The 15,384-nt window shown below is 51.7% G+C and overlaps 3 protein-coding genes across 3 annotated transcripts; 2 read left to right on the forward strand and 1 right to left on the reverse strand.

Annotated features, from left to right (window-relative positions):
* Positions 1 to 4,853: 4,853 nt before the first annotated feature.
* On the forward strand, positions 4,854 to 7,114 carry OVOL3 (ovo like zinc finger 3; the record flags this gene model as incomplete). The annotated part of the gene is made up of 4 exons (XM_080908810.1): positions 4,854 to 4,947; positions 5,022 to 5,086; positions 5,763 to 5,964; positions 6,906 to 7,114. The coding sequence occupies 4 exons, from the start codon at positions 4,854 to 4,856 to the stop codon at positions 7,112 to 7,114; spliced, it is 570 nt and encodes a 189-aa protein (XP_080764936.1).
* A 52-nt stretch (positions 7,115 to 7,166) lies between these two features.
* POLR2I (RNA polymerase II subunit I) lies at positions 7,167 to 8,509 on the reverse strand. Its single transcript, XM_080909030.1, has 6 exons — positions 8,143 to 8,509; positions 8,011 to 8,065; positions 7,731 to 7,804; positions 7,574 to 7,648; positions 7,442 to 7,493; positions 7,167 to 7,268 (listed from the first exon to the last, which is right to left on the reverse strand). Exons 1-6 carry the CDS (start codon positions 8,199 to 8,201, stop codon positions 7,206 to 7,208), a joined length of 378 nt encoding a protein of 125 aa, XP_080765156.1. The 5' UTR covers positions 8,202 to 8,509; the 3' UTR covers positions 7,167 to 7,205.
* A 253-nt stretch (positions 8,510 to 8,762) lies between these two features.
* TBCB (tubulin folding cofactor B) lies at positions 8,763 to 15,161 on the forward strand. Its single transcript, XM_080908191.1, has 6 exons — positions 8,763 to 8,943; positions 9,245 to 9,388; positions 12,284 to 12,380; positions 12,900 to 13,091; positions 14,735 to 14,807; positions 14,942 to 15,161. The coding sequence occupies exons 1-6, from the start codon at positions 8,830 to 8,832 to the stop codon at positions 15,054 to 15,056; spliced, it is 735 nt and encodes a 244-aa protein (XP_080764317.1). The 5' UTR covers positions 8,763 to 8,829; the 3' UTR covers positions 15,057 to 15,161.
* Positions 15,162 to 15,384: the final 223 nt, after the last annotated feature.

A 15,384-nucleotide genomic window follows, 5' to 3' on the forward strand; every position in this document is an offset into this window, starting at 1 on the left:
GCTGCCCTGGAGAAACAGATTTGTAAGCAAATAAACTGACAGTTGTTTCCTGGAACGTGTTCTGTCTGTAAAGCCCTCCCCAATGGATGCGGAGAGAGGGCCTCCTGCGTGGATGAAACAGCCTGGAGACTCTTCGCTCCGGGCCCTGTTCTGTGGACCTGTCGGCAGGGCTCATGGGAGCAGCCATAATAATGCATAGCCTTGCTTCCCATGTAGCCTGTTCCTAGCAGACTGAGCTACCGCAGGGGTCAACATACTCTTTGCTGTACCCTCGGGGAGAACTAACTAACCTGCGGGTGCTCACAAATTCATCGGAGCCACTGTGCTCATGATGGGCCTGAATTTGTCCTCAGTACCTATACTACTGGCCGGCAGCCAGCCCTAGGCTAAACCCACACTGGCTCCTACAGGGTCCCATTGCTGTTGTCCTTTCTGCAACGGAGTAGAAATCAAACCCCACCGAACAAACACTGCTGGACAGCAGACCCAAGCCACTCAGCTGCTGAGCCCTGCGCAGCCTTCACTAAGGAGGGGACTGTCTACCCCTGTTCCTTGAGCACAAGCTCCCTTATGCAGTATACTCCTAAGAAGGCCAGTCTCAAGACCACATGCACTGTCCCATGTCCCTGTAAAAGGGACTCTGGGAGAGAAGTCTAAAGCACAGAGCCAACCTAGCCATCTTCATCCCATCTCTTACAAAGGTCCGAAAGTCTGAGATAGCAGCCACCAGGCAGTGGTGGTGCACAGCTTTAATCCCAGCACTCAGGAAGCAGAGGTGGGCGGGTCTTTGTGAGTTCAGTGTCAGCCTGGTCTCCAGGACACCAGGGCCACTTGAAACTTGTCCTGAAAAACAAACGTGAGTGCTGCACAACAGCTTGCCTCTGGGTTTCTCCTAGCATGGTCGTAGACAGGGCATCCGGGAGGAAAACACTTCTCCCCCATTAGCGTGTCAGCCAGTCCGCTCATTTCTGTGCCCCAAACCCACCTTTGGCTCCCCTGATACCAGGATGGTTCCTAGGTAGTGAGACACCAACCTGCACCAGGGACACCAGTCATACGAATGTGAGTCTTGAGATTTCTCAGCCAGCTCAGCTGACACTCAGAGCCTGCCCAGCCCAGCTACCTCAGGACTTCATAAACATCCATTTGTATGGCCACCCTCGGCTACACATGTAACCAGTGGAGATCCACACACACCAAAACAGGAAGACATCACCCATTTGCCAAATGAACAAGTGAGGGTATGTGGCACACACACGTGTAATTCTGTTATTCTCGGCACTTGGGAGGTGGAGATTAGAGGATCAGGAATTCAAGGCCAGCCTCAGCTATATAGTAAGTTTGAGACCAGCCTGGGTTGCATCAGACTCAACACAAAAAAAAAAAAAAATATCCAACAGGCTGAGTTGGCTCCACGGTTAAGAGCACACACTACTTACTCTTCCAGAGGACCCAAGTTTATTCTCAACACCCACATTGGGTTCATCATGTAGCTCCAGCTCCTCTGGGCCCCACACCCGTACACCTTTGCACAGTCACGTGCACACACAAAAGTATGTTTCAAAGGCTCATGGAGAAGTGACTTTTGCCCAGGGTTCTATAGAGATTAGTGAGCAAAAGGGCAGCTTGGGGACCTCATGACTCGTCAGCCCTCAGTTAGGAGTCACCAGCACAGGAGCCTTTCCAGGGGACACTTCATACTCAAATCAAAACACAGGAAATGCATAGAAACCCTGGGCAGGGGATGTAAAGGGTGCATGCCCAGCACACACCCTCCCCCACACACAGGGTCCAGCCCTAGCACCACGTAGAATGAATATGCTGGTACATGCCTGCAATCCCAGCACTAGAGAAGTGGCATGTAGGCATAATTCTTTTGCAGCCTATTTTAATAAACATTCAACCTCTTTCCTACCACCCACCAGACCAGAGGCAGTGGAAAAGTTATTAGGGTGTGTGGAAAGTGGACCTGTTCAGCAATAGTTCTTTGGGGGCAAGCTCCATCTTTGTCAACAATTCAGTCCCATAGCAAACACCAAATACAAATCAGCAGCTGCAGACCCGCCCTCTCTATGGGCAGATACCCCGCTTGAACCGCTACGCTTGCCAACTGGTTACAAGAGGAGCCCAGCTATGCTATGTAAGGTGAGCCAGTACATGTGTGTCAGCAAAGAATATCAAATGGAGCAAACCAGACCAATGCTCAGTAATGTCTCCCGCTATGGGATCATATTCATACTCCATCATGAGTTTTTTCACATATCTGTAGACTTGTGTTAAGGTGGCACATGATTGGATAGGAGAGGGATAGGCAGGAAGAGGTTGAGAAGCAGAAGTGGAGGCAAGAGGTGAAGAGGAGATCCCAGGGGGAACCAAAATGGAGCTTGAGAAGAATCTAGATCCAAGTGGTCGTAATTGGCGATAGGTGGATATGATATTTTTAAGGGTTTCTGTAGGTCACTTTATCTCATATAGATGGCAGTTTGTATCATTGTCCATTGGATGGAGTCTTATTGTGTAGAGGGTTTGTGGATTGAGAATTTAATATATAAACCTGCTTGAAAAGCTGCCGGGCTTTGGAGTCATGTTTGTATTGGGTGGTGGTGTAAAGGAACACACTGGGGTGGTCGTACCCACCGGGGACAGAAACAACAGGGTTGGGGGAGTGAACGCCTGGGAAGGGAACCCTTTGAAGAGTGTGGCTTGAAGACTTTGTGACCGAGTCCATGTGTGCTTGGAGTGGTTTCTGCAGAGTGACACTGTGGGGACCGATAAAAGGCTAAGCCACCCATTTAATATTTATCGCAACATCCATCTGTCACAGCAAAACATCCTGTCACCTGTGTGTCCCAGCAAAACCTCATTTGACAATAACCGACTTTCCAGACAAACCTGAAGCTTCCACTTTACTGGTGCCAGGAGGATCATTCTTGGCTACATAGTAAACTGGAAGCCAGCCTGGGATACCTAAGACCCTCTTCTGTTCTATTTTGCTTAAAAGGGGGGGAGGAGGCGAGATGGCTCAGCAAGTAAAGGCATTTGCAACCGGAGCCTGGTGTCCCTAGTTCAATCCCTTGGATCCTCGTGTCTTAGGGTTTCTATTAGTGCGATTGAAAGGAACAAAACAATCACAAAGACGGTGAGCGCTTGGGGAGGAAAGGATTTATTCACTTCCACATAGTCCATCGTTCACGGGAGGCAGGGGCTGATGCAAGGGCCATAGAGGAGTGCCGCTCACTGGCTGGCCCAGCCTTCTTCCTTAAAGAATGCAGGACCACCAGCCCACGGGTGGTACCACCCAGTGACCCAGGTCTGCCCTTATCAAGGGAGAGTTTACCAGAGGCTTGCCCACTGACCAATTAGGGCATTTTCTCAATTGAAGTTCCATCTTCTCAGATGACCCTGGTTTGTGCCAAGTTGATATAAAACTAGCCAGCATGGGGGCTGGGGAGATGGCTCAGCGGTTAAGAGCACTGACTGCTCTTCCAGAGGTCCTGAGTTCAATTCCCAACAACCACATGGTGACTCACAACCATCTGTAATGGGATCTGATGCCCTCTTCTGGTGTGTCTGAAGACAGCTACAATGTACTCATAAATAAAACTAATTTTAAAAAACAAAAACAAAAACTAACCAGCACACCACATAAAGGTGGAAAATGAACCAATTCCTACGGTTTGTCCTCATGGACTATTGTGTATGCCCTCACATCACGACCAAACTTCAAAAACTGAAATGTACCTTTTCTTCCCAGCAGGCCTTTGTAATGACTATTTCCTGTGGCTGAAACTGGGGATTCAGTTTCCTCCCAGTGATGTAAGATCAGCTTGGGCTACAGGAGCCCCTCCGTTGAGGAGGCAGAGAGAGCTGAGACGGCTCAGGGGGTAAAGGTGCCTGGCATGCAATCCGAATGGCGGACCCCGCCCAAACCCATAGGCTGGATTAGATCTTCTTTTGGTCCCAAGAATTTTGCTCTCCCGGTTTTGCCTATCCCGGCTTGGATCACTCTGTTCCTCACGACTGATCTATTCTGGGTGTCACTGCTGTTCCCTTGTGGCCCCGCACAGTGTGCTCATTTTCAGTGCTGAACTAAGTAAGGTCTGCCTATAGTTAGAAGTACATTCAAAAGACTGTCAGAGAAAACAGAAAAGGCAGTTGTGAAGAGACTATTCACAATTCTGAACTCCTGGACCCAGAGTGGACAGGAGTCCCTGCACTCACTGGGAACTGAACTGTTGACAACCCAGCATTTTAATGCCCTAAGCCAGATGATGCCATGTCACCTTTGGAAACCTAAAGATTGGGGGGGGGGTCCGGCTTGAGGAATCACAGCCCCATCTTTATTTTTGCCTTTAACTACTTAGTCGGCTGTCATCCTACACCAGTAGCACTGAACAATCACAGCTGTCCCCACCAGCACCCTTGGACAGCTGCTGAGATTTGAATAACTAGACAGGCTGATGGATGTCCGGGAGACTGATTTGCCTGGTAAACAGTCCTGGAGTTCTTTGCCCTTCCAGACCTGGGGCCATGTGTCTTTTCTGATCTTCATCCCCAGGAGCAGCCTAGGCTCTTGTCTCACTCAAGCCTCCCTGGGGGATGAGCTCTCCAGTGTCTCCATGGAGATTGGCAGGGTTGTCTGGGAGCCTGGCTAGAGAGAGAACCGTGATGGCAGGCCCCAGCAAAGGTAACCAGAGCCAGTTAAGGTTGCTCCCCGGGCTTGTCCCAAAATTTGCATGAAGAGAATGAGGCTTCCATGGGTCTCCTGATTACACCTAGTTCTGGGGCTGAGGTCTGACAGGCAGCAGATTGGAGGCAGCCCTGTGAAGAGCCATTTCACCATCCTGAAAGCAATGCCCCGGGTCTTTCTTGTGAGGAGTCGGCGTCCGCAGCCTCCTAACTGGAGCCACCTTCCTGACCAGCTCCGGGGAGATGCCTATGTCCCAGGTATGCACCTATCTGGGCCTCGAGGGGACGGGCTCAGGAGGCACAGGGCGTCACCCTCTGGCTTCTCTTCCCAGACTGCAGCAGCCTGGCCATGCCACCAGCACACAGATCTTCTGGTCTGAGAGACACTTGGACAGTGGTGAGTTGGCAGCGACACAGGGATGGCTTCCCACTCGTGCACAGAGCTGGCTGCCCTTACTCCGGGCCTTCTGCATGTGCTCTCCAGTTCTTCACTTGGCACCCCCTCCCTTCCCAGAACCAGCTCATTCCAGTCTCAGTTAAGACCCCTATTCCTAGGGCGGTCCTGCTCCACGGATCTGTGTGTCCAGTGGATACGAAGAGATTCCAAACGCTAAGTAGAGGTGATTTATGTCAGAACACTAGATAAACAGACAGGGGTCGGGGTTCTGTTACCTTAACCCCCCAAGAGGTTAACTGTTGCTGGCTTTGAAAGGAAGGGAGATACTAGTCAGAATTCAGTGCGTGAGGTCACTTCCGCATCTGAGAGGCAGGCCCTGAAGAGGTGCTGAGTTCGGCAGGAGGGACAGCAGTCCACTTCCTCAGGGAGCTTGCTTCCGGTGAGAGCTAGAGGCAGACAGTAAAACTAGGAAAGCTAGTATGAGCCAAGTGTGTTCTGGGTATGAAGGGACATGACAGGTCAGACCGATGGACTTGGTTAGGAAGGTTTAGGGGAGAGGGCTGCAGCTGTCCCCACTACTCACAGACCCTCTTCTAGACGCCCTTCACTCTGCAGACTGCAGAGTACGGAGACAGGACAAGATCCAGCTGGCATGCTAACCCCTACACCCTCGCAGTCCTCACAGGGGACACTGACCTCTGCTCCCAAGGGCTCTGGGACTCTCGGCTGCCCACTCTGCCCTAAGGCCTTCCCGCTGCAACGCATGCTGACTCGGCACCTCAAATGCCACAGCCCAGCTAGGCGCCACGTGTGCCACTATTGTGGTAAAGGCTTTCACGATGCCTTCGACCTCAAGCGCCACATGAGGACTCACACTGGTGAGCGACAGTGGGAACAAAGACACCAGATAGCGATGGTGACAGAATGACAGGGGCAGACATGTGGGAGTGGGCTGTGGGGTTTCCAGGGACCGGGGATATACAGCAGGGACACAGGTAACAAGAGACACAATGTTCCTCAAAGGAGTGAGTATCAGGTGGCACCAAAGAAGAGGCCTGGCAAGGGTAGAGATGGGTGCTGGCTACAGAACTCAGGTTCAGGGCCAACCAGATTTCTCAGTGGGTAAGACAACTGCTGACGAGTGATAATTGAGTTAAATTCCCAGGATCCAGGGGGCTGGAGAGATGGCTCAGAAGTTAAGAGCACTGACTGCTCTTCCAGAGGTCCTGAGTTCAAATCCCAGCAACCACATGGTGGCTCACAACCATCTGTAATGGGACCTGATGTCCTCTTCTGGTGTGTCTGAAAACAGCTCATATACATACATAAATAAATCTTTAAGAAAAAATATCCCCAGGACCCTGGCGTAAGGAAAGGACTCCTACAGATTGTTTTCTGACCCCCACACTGGCACCATAGCATGTGTGCATACACGTGAGCTTAAGCAAACACACAGACACCCCAAAATTCGCTTAAAACATTAAAGACAGGCTTGGTGGTACTTGCCTTTAACCCCAGCACTTGGGAAGCAGAAGAAGGCAGCCCAGGCCAGCTTGGGCTAACACTATGAGACCTTGTCTCAAAATAAGTCATACGATAAATATTCAGGATTCAGAGCAGTCACGGGAACTCTCCCCCTCTCAGAAGACACTTCCTGTTGAGGGATGAAGGAGACACGCAGCCTGGCTCCTGGTGCCTTAAGGAGGGGGAGCAGACGGCTGGTTGGCCACAAACATAAGCCTAGCTTGGAACAAAGATAGGGAGTGCAATGCGGGAGCCCATACTCCGAGACCATTGCCTTTTCTGCTCATCTCAACAGGAATCCGGCCGTTCCGCTGTGGCGCTTGTGGGAAAGCTTTCACTCAGCGCTGCTCCCTTGAGGCTCATCTTGCCAAGGTGCACGGGCAGCCAGCCAGCTATGCTTACCGGGAGCGCAGGGAGAAGCTGCACGTATGTGAAGACTGTGGCTTCACCTGCTCACGGCCCGACGCTTATGCGCAGCACCGCACCCTACACCGCACAACCTGATATAACTCACTGCTTCCTACCCGCGAGACAAATAAACACCGGAAACACTGGCGTAGAGACTGGCGTTTATTACAGGTGGAGGAAGGAACGGTCACTCGGTCCAGCGGTGGCCGCAGTGTGGGGCAGTGCATACATAGTACAGGCGCATGGCGTCCTGGCAAGAAGAACGTTCAGTCAGGGTCTGGACCCGGGGGATAGTGTGAGGCCCAAAAGAACAATCAAAGGAACTTTTCCGATCTTGATTCAAGGAAACAGGATCAGCACAAAACTGGTGTCCCCACCCCCTAGGAAAGCACCCAGACACCAAGAAAGAGGTTAGCCACTCACCTCAGCTCGGGCACTGTGTGACTGGAAGAACACTGCCTCCTTGTGGCCACACCTGAGGGGATGGTTCAGTTACTGAAAAACGTGAAAGACCCCTCAGTGGACAGCCATTCCCTATGCCAGATGTGCACTCACTTCTGACACGGGTGGTCCTCGGTCCGGGGCAACGTAGGGTCCTGGGACACGTCTGCGATGATCTGGGTCAGCTCGCTGCAGGGATGGGGAAGTAATTACGGTCAGAGCGGGTGTCCTAACAAGTTATCGTACCCCAAGCCGGGGTCCCGCCACTCACTCCACTTCATGCGTGATTTTGTTGACGTAGATGCAGCTGTTGTCGGCTTCCTGCTGGTAATCGCAATTCCGGCACTGCAGACGGGAGAGCGTGGCGGGAGGAGTGTCACAAACAGATCAGATCCCCAACAAGACTAAACGGGAGGGCGGGCAGGGTGATCCAGGGAGGAGATGGACAAGATGGGGGTGAGGGTGCGTTGAGGGGTGGTCAAGAAGCGATTGTGCAGGGAGCCAGCAGGGAAGGCGCGAACTCTCTGGCTAAGAGGGCTGCCGGCACTCACCGCGTACAACAGAATGCGATTCTCCTTGTCCTCCTTGGGATACAGCATGTTGTTACTGTGGGGAGGGGAGGTCAGAGGTCAGCCCTGGAGCCATTCCTCACTGCCTTCCCACACCTGCTGCCCGGGCCTCACCATTCCTGGCAGAACCGAATACCCACGAAGCCAGGCTCGTACGTCCCGTCCGGTTCCATAGCGACTGGACTGCTGGGCCTTCTGCGCTTGCGCGGCCGCGCTACGGACCGCGGGAAGGGTCAGGTCGCGTGGCTGCACCAAAATAGGGCGGGGCTGCGCGCAATCTTATGGATGTCTGCTTGGCGGCTTGCGTCAATCCTTTGATACCCTCTGGTACCCTCGGAACGTTGCTTTCCAACTCCGAGTGGTATGGATCTAGGACAAGGGCTTGGACTATGATGCGCAACGTCATCCGCAAGGCGCTGAGTGTAAACGGGGGAAGCCTTTGCTCTCTTTTTGGCCCAAGACCAGTGCACATGCGCCGAGCTTACACTCGGCGGACCGGTATAACTCCAGCCATTCTTTCCGGCATCGGCCGCCACCCGCCCGCCTCGCCTGCTTCCCGGGCAGCTATTGGAAGAACCGAGAGCCACGGAAGGCCTCTCGGGATTGGTTGGACGTCCCCGAGAATCCGCCTGTCCGTGGAGAAAGGACGACAGCGATTGGTCGGCCATGTTAGATGGAGCGCCTACATTGGTCAACTCCGGGACAAGGGGCGGGACTTATATCCCAGAAGCAGCGGCGGCCACTGCGGAGCCGGTGTGAGACGGCTGAACCGGACCGCGGGCCACTACGGGGCGCGGCGAGATGGAGGTGACGGGGATCTCGGCGCCCACCGTGACGGTTTTCATCAGCAGCTCCCTCAACAGCTTCCGTTCGGAGAAGCGATACAGTCGTAGCCTCACCATCGCAGAGTTCAAGGTGTGGCCATGGGGGCGGGGTCCGCGGGGGCGGAGCAAAGAAGAGGGGCTGAAAACTAGTGGGCGGAGCTGGAGGTAAGGTTGCAGAGACTGGCAACCTGCCTCTGAGGCCTGGGAGCCCCAGAAAACCTGAGTCCCCAGAGTAGGGACGGGACCCGGGAAAATCAGACGCTCTTGGGAGCCGAGGGGGCGGGTCCAGGAGGAACTGGTTTAAGATGGATCTTTTGGAACATGGTGGTTGATACAAGTCTAAAGATGTGGCCTCTGACAGCCTTTCTCCTCATCCTGCCTCCCTGCCGCAGTGTAAACTGGAACTGGTGGTGGGCAGCCCTGCTTCCTGCATGGAACTGGAGCTGTATGGAGCTGACGACAAGTTCTACAGAAAGTTGGATCAGGAGGATGCGCTGCTGGGCTCCTATCCTGTGGATGATGGCTGCCGAATCCATGTGAGGACCCCGCACCACACTGATTCACTTACTTCTTTATTCAACAAGTACTGTGTGTTTTGCCTATTGTGATAACCAGTATAGGTCCTATCCTCATGGAACCCGCCAGTTCAGCCTGTTATGAAGCAGATGTTCAGTAGACAGTAACAGACCAGGGTTGTCTGGACGGGGTTGGGGGGAGCCCAGGGGAGTGGTGAAATTCAGAAGAGGTACCAGCCTTTACCTAGGGATATTTGAAGAGGCTTCCTGGAGGAATGGATGTTGGAGCAGATATCTAGACGGTATTACCTGGAGAGGAAGAAAGTATAGAGCTGTATGTGAAGAACTGAGGTGAACCACCATGTGCTGGCCTGATTGGGAGCAGCAAGAACACAGAAGACCTCTGTGTGTCTCAGCTCATATCATCTGCCCTCAGCCTCTGCCCACCTTCCCCACTCAGTCCCTGCCCTGCGGTTGCTTGACAGTCTGAGTGAGCTCTGTCTCCATGCCTTTTTCTTAATCTTTACTGAAGATGTCACCTTCCACCTGTAATCTCAGCATTCAGGGAGATTTAGGAGGCAAGCCCCAGAGAAGCCGTGGGGCTCTGTTAAAAAAGAAAAAGCTAGGAGCTGGTCATAGGAGCCTGTCAACCTGAGTTCAATTCCAGGACCTGAGTTTCAAATCCTGAAAGAGAGGATGTGGAAGTTTGATCGTCCGCACAGGAAAAAATTACCTTTACAAGAGTCAATAATTTCTTTTTTTTTTTTTTTTTTTTTTTTTGTTTCATTTATATTTATTGTATACCATGATGCAAACACATGATTATGGTACCACATGCTTAGAGGTGAACAATTGTTTTTTCCCTCCCACTGTGTGGGTCCTGTGAATTGAACTGGCCAGGTTTGGTCCAGGAGCCACCATCTCTGATTCCCTGAACCATCTGACTACATCTATCCTTCTGCCCTTCTGTGTTTTTGTTGTTTTGAGATTTATTTGTTTTCCTGTATATGTATGAGTTTTTTACCTGTGTGCGTGTATATGCATGGAAGTCTGGAGTGGACACTGGATCCCTGGAACTGGAATTATAAATGTTATGAGCTGCCCCGTGGGTACTAAGAACCAAACCTGGGTCCTCTGCAAGATAAATATTTATTTATTTATTTATTTATTTATTTATTTATTTATTTATTATATATAAGTACACTGTAGCTGTCAGACACACCAGAAGAGGACATCAGATCCCAGATGGTTGTGAGCCACCATGTGGTTGCCGGGATTTGAACTCAGAACCTCTGGAAGAGCAGTCACCACTCTTAACCCCTGAGCCATCGCTCTAGCCCTTCTTTTGTTTTTTTGAGATAATTTCATGTATCCCTGATTGGTCTCAAAACACTCTTTGTAGCCATGGCTGACTCTATTCCCAAGCTTGTCTCCATCTCCCAAGTGGGATTATGGCTCAGTATAAAATTTTAACCTGTTTCTCTTTTTTTTTTTTTTTTTTTTTTTCTTTTTTTCCTGGAGTCAGGTTTTCTTTGGCTATCCTGAAATTCTCTCTGTAGACCAGGCTGGCCTCACACCAAGAGATCCACCTGCCTCTGCCTCCTGAGTGCTGGGATTTAAAAAAAAAAAGTGTGCACCACCACTACCTGGCTTCTTTCTCTCTTTTTCTCCCCTTAAATATATTTTGGGTTTTTCTCTGCTTTCCAGCACTGTATGGGTTTTTCCCGTTGGTCTGGTTTTATTGTGTATGTCCCCGATTATTCCGAAAGGGCAGATGTCTCTCTCGTTTAGTTCGAGGCTCTGTCACCAGCTACTGGAGTGGGGCCCAGCACAGGCAGGGTCCTCCATGAATCACCGAATCACTGCTGAATCCTTGAACCCCCAGAATAACACGGGGGATGGTCCTATAACATAGGCCAAGGTTAGGTTATCTCCACTTGAGGAAGAAAAAAAACCTCATCCTCAGGGTGGAATTTGTTTTTGTTGTTGTTTTCTTCTGTTTTTTGTTCTTTTTGTATGCAATTTGATCTGGGTGTGTTGGTGTCCTTGAACTTGTTCTAGGGTGTTCTTGAACTCTTGATCATCTTGACTCCACCCCCAAAGTACTATGATTGTAGGCCTGGGCTACCCTCCCAACACTGGAATTTAATTTTTGTGGTTGTTATTGTTTTGGTTTTTGAGACAGGGTTACTCTGTGTAGCCCTGGGTGTTCTAGAAGTCACTCTGTAGACCAGGCTGGCCTTGAACTCAAGAGATCCATCTGCCTGTGCCTCCCAAGTGTTGGGATTAAAGTAAATTCTGGGCTGGAGAGATGGCATGGCTCAGTGGTTAAGAGCACTGGCTGCTCTTCCAGAGGTCCTGAGTTCAAATCCCAGCAACCACATGGTGGCTCACAACCATCTGTAATGGGATCTGATGCCCTCTTCTGGTGTGTCTGAAGACAGCTACAGTGTGCCTATAATTAATAAATAAATAAAGAGAGGCAAGGGAGGGTGTGGCCTGTGAAAATGTTCAGGTGGCGGAGGAACCACAGCACCTGCTGGGAGCTGTTGAGGTAGTACTCTGCAACCTGGGAGTTGGGGGGCTATAAGCCAGGAGGGATCTGCTGTTGTTCATGGAGGGACCTCAGGTGTTCATGGGCACCCTCTGGATGTAGGTGGGAAGTCAGACAGAGAACGGGCAGAACAGGGAGGCCAGAAAGGAAGCCATAACCCAGATGATCCTGGTCTGGAGGTCGGGGTCAACCCAGGAGCATCACAGGGTCCAGAGAGGAAGGATGTGAGTCAGACTTGAGCTCTGCATCTGGCTTGAGGGACACGGACGCATCAGCGGTGTTGATGCCAGTGTGTGACTTCATGCCAGCCTCCCATGTCTCCCTGGCCCTGGTCCCTACTGACCTCTCTCCTCTTACCACAGGTCATTGACCACAGTGGCGTCCGGCTCGGAGAATACGAGGACGTGTCCAAAGTGGAGAAATACGAGATCTCACCAGATGCTTACGAACGGAGGCAGAGTACAGAATTGCATGGGCGGGGCTGGGGGGGGGTTGTGGGTCCAGACAGTGGGGCCGACAGGGTGGGGCCATCACAGGCTGGGTCGTGGGGCCTGGGCTTGGAGAGCGGAAGAAGGTGGGATCGATGGCGGGCATAGATGCTGGGAGAGGAGGGGTGTGGGGGTCAGGCAGGCAGATAGGGGCTTTGAAGCAGTCCGAGGTTGCGTTGAGGAGTTGTCACGGTGAAAGGGGCACGTGATAGGGCAAGGAGGATGTGCCCAGAGCAGTGTGGCATTTGGAGCTGGCATCTGAGGACAGGTCAGAGCAGATAGTCCAGAGAGTGTGTGGAGAAGTGGGGCCAAGTGAGGGGCTGGTGCTGGGCCTCACCTTCTCTTCTGAGTTGCCAGGAGTTGCAAAGAGATGGGAAGAGGCCAAAGCTCTGGTGAGAGAGAGAGGCCTGAGGGTGTCTGGTGATAGCTCCTAAACACTCAGAATAGAATTTCTTCATGACCGTCAACCCCCTCCCTACCCTGCCCACAGACACAGTTCGATCCTTCATGAAGCGCAGCAAGTTAGGCCCGTACAACGAAGAACTCCGGGCCCAGCAAGAGGCAGAGGCTGCCCAGCGTCTCAGTGAGGAGAAGGCCCAAGCCAGTGCCATCTCTGTAGGGAGCCGTTGTGAGGTCCGGGCACCTGGCCAGTCCCTTCGCAGGGGCACTGTCATGTATGTAGGTATGTGTCATTTTGTCACTGTGACCGGAAACTTGATAGAACTTAGGGAAAGGTGTCTTTTGGCCCATGTTTCCAGAGTTCAGAGCATAGCCATTGGCCCCATGCGCTTGGGCAAGAGCATCATGGGGGAGGTGTTACTCGGTGGAGAAGGAGAGGGCCAGGGGCAAGATACTCACAGACCTACACCCATGGTTTAGCTCAGCCCCATTTCCTATCATTTCCAGACCTTATGCTTTTCAGACAGCCTGAAGCCATGGCCTGATGAACTTGCTGTGATCCACCTGGATCTGCCTCCTGATTGATTGCTAGGATCAAAGGCATGCCCCACCACAGCCAGCCCACCTCCTCCCAGCCTTGAATTTACCCTCAGCGGGGCTGTTTTCCTTTGTTCTTGGTTGTGAGCTTGTTTGCTAGGTTGCCTTGGAAACATCCCCTACTGGGAAGTTTAACATGGCTTCTGACCACTCCAGAGGCTAAACATCTCAGTGTCAGTTGTTGACAGATCTGGTTTATCTTTGGCCACATGGCCACATAAGCCTTTCTCTGGGACAATGGAGCAGTGCTTTCCCCTGCTCTGGGTGGGGTCCTGAATAAATGGGGCAGAAGCAGGAAAGACCAAAGAGGAGGCTGCCATCCAAACTCAACTCTAATCTCAGTCAGGTTGTTTATTGAATGCCACAACCCAAGGCAGATGATGAATCAGGGCCATGGGACAGACTCGGGATGGAGTTAAGACCATTCAGGGCCTTTAAGCCTAAAATCCACAAACATCTGTGCCAAGTTAATCAGGATTTAGGGATAGGAACGTGTCTTTGTTGTATACTTACCCTGTTCCCATTGGTTGGGGTATTCCAGCTGTGGTGACGACGTGCCCTGATGTGCCCTGCCTAACGTGTTAACTTGCCAGCCAGGATGTCCGCTACCCACATGCATGTCTCACCATGCCAAGATGTCAGTTCCCAGGGAGGTCTTCTGGTCTTAAATTTACCTTGACCCACAACTCAAAATGGAAGTCTTATTCCAAATAGCTTTTTATATTGATGCAGGTGTCTCTTATGTTGGGGTTCATCCCAGGAGTAACTTTTTAAAGATTTATTTATTTTATGTATATGAGTACACTGTAGCTGTCTTCAGACACCAGAAGAGGGCATCAGATCCCATTACAGATGGTTGTGAGCCACCATGTGGTTGCTGGGAATTGGACTCAGGACCTTTGGAAGAGCGGTCAGTGCTCTTAAACAGCTGAGCCATCTCTCCAGCCGGCCAGGAGTAACTTATGAAAGCAAAGACCATAAAAGCTCATACACAGGCACAGGAAGTGCTGCTGATTGGTTCAGGTCCAAGCTTCCTGTGGCTAACTATACAATGCAGTTCTAACTGACTTCTACTGTGATGGGTCTCACAGAACGCCAAAGCACAGGACATCGAAGTGACCGCAGTCACCACACATGAGAAAGTTTCCTTATAATAACAGCACAAAGCAGCATGCTAGACAAACAAGTTACCTAGGCCTTAACACTGCCTGGAAAGAGGAATAGAAACAATGGAGGTAGAGGGGTTGGTTTGTCTCCATGACAGCTTTCCCGCTCCCCCAGAGATGGCGGACAAGGAGTGAGCTCACTGGAGATTTCTCTCCCGGGCAGGACTCACAGACTTCAAGCCAGGCTACTGGGTTGGTGTCCGATACGATGAGCCATTAGGAAAAAACGATGGCAGGTAACGTATTGCCGCAGAGTCGTGTGCTCGCGCGTGGACGCGGGGGGTCCCCTTGCGCGGCTGGCTGAGCCTGCGCACCCTGGCTCGTGGACTGGAAGCCTCCCCTCACCACTGCCTCCCCGTCTTGCCCACAGTGTGAACGGAAAACGATACTTTGAATGTCAGGCCAAGTATGGTGCCTTTGTGAAGCCATCGACCGTCACCGTGGGAGATTTCCCAGAGGAAGACTACGGGTTGGACGAGATGTGACACTGATTGGCCCGAGACCCCGCCCCTTCCGGCCCCGCCTCTGACACAGCCTCTCTGAATACCTAATCCTCTGAGATTTGTGCATTAAATTAAGCAGAGTGTCAAGGCTGTGGACGTCTCTTGATTCCAGGACGAGAAAGCACTCCTGGTGGGGTGTGGCGGCATCCCTCCCAGCCTTCATCCACCACTGGGAGGCAGAGGCAGGCGGGTCTCTGTGAGTTCAAGGCCAGCCTGGTCTACACAGTGAGTTCCAAGATAGCAAGATGTACATAAAATGACCCTGTCTCCAGGAGAGGGAGGGAAAGCAAGAGGCAAAGGCAGGACCAGT

Source organism: Micromys minutus (assembly GCF_963924665.1).
Source record: "Micromys minutus genome assembly, chromosome: 32".
NCBI lineage: Eukaryota > Metazoa > Chordata > Mammalia > Rodentia > Muridae > Micromys > Micromys minutus.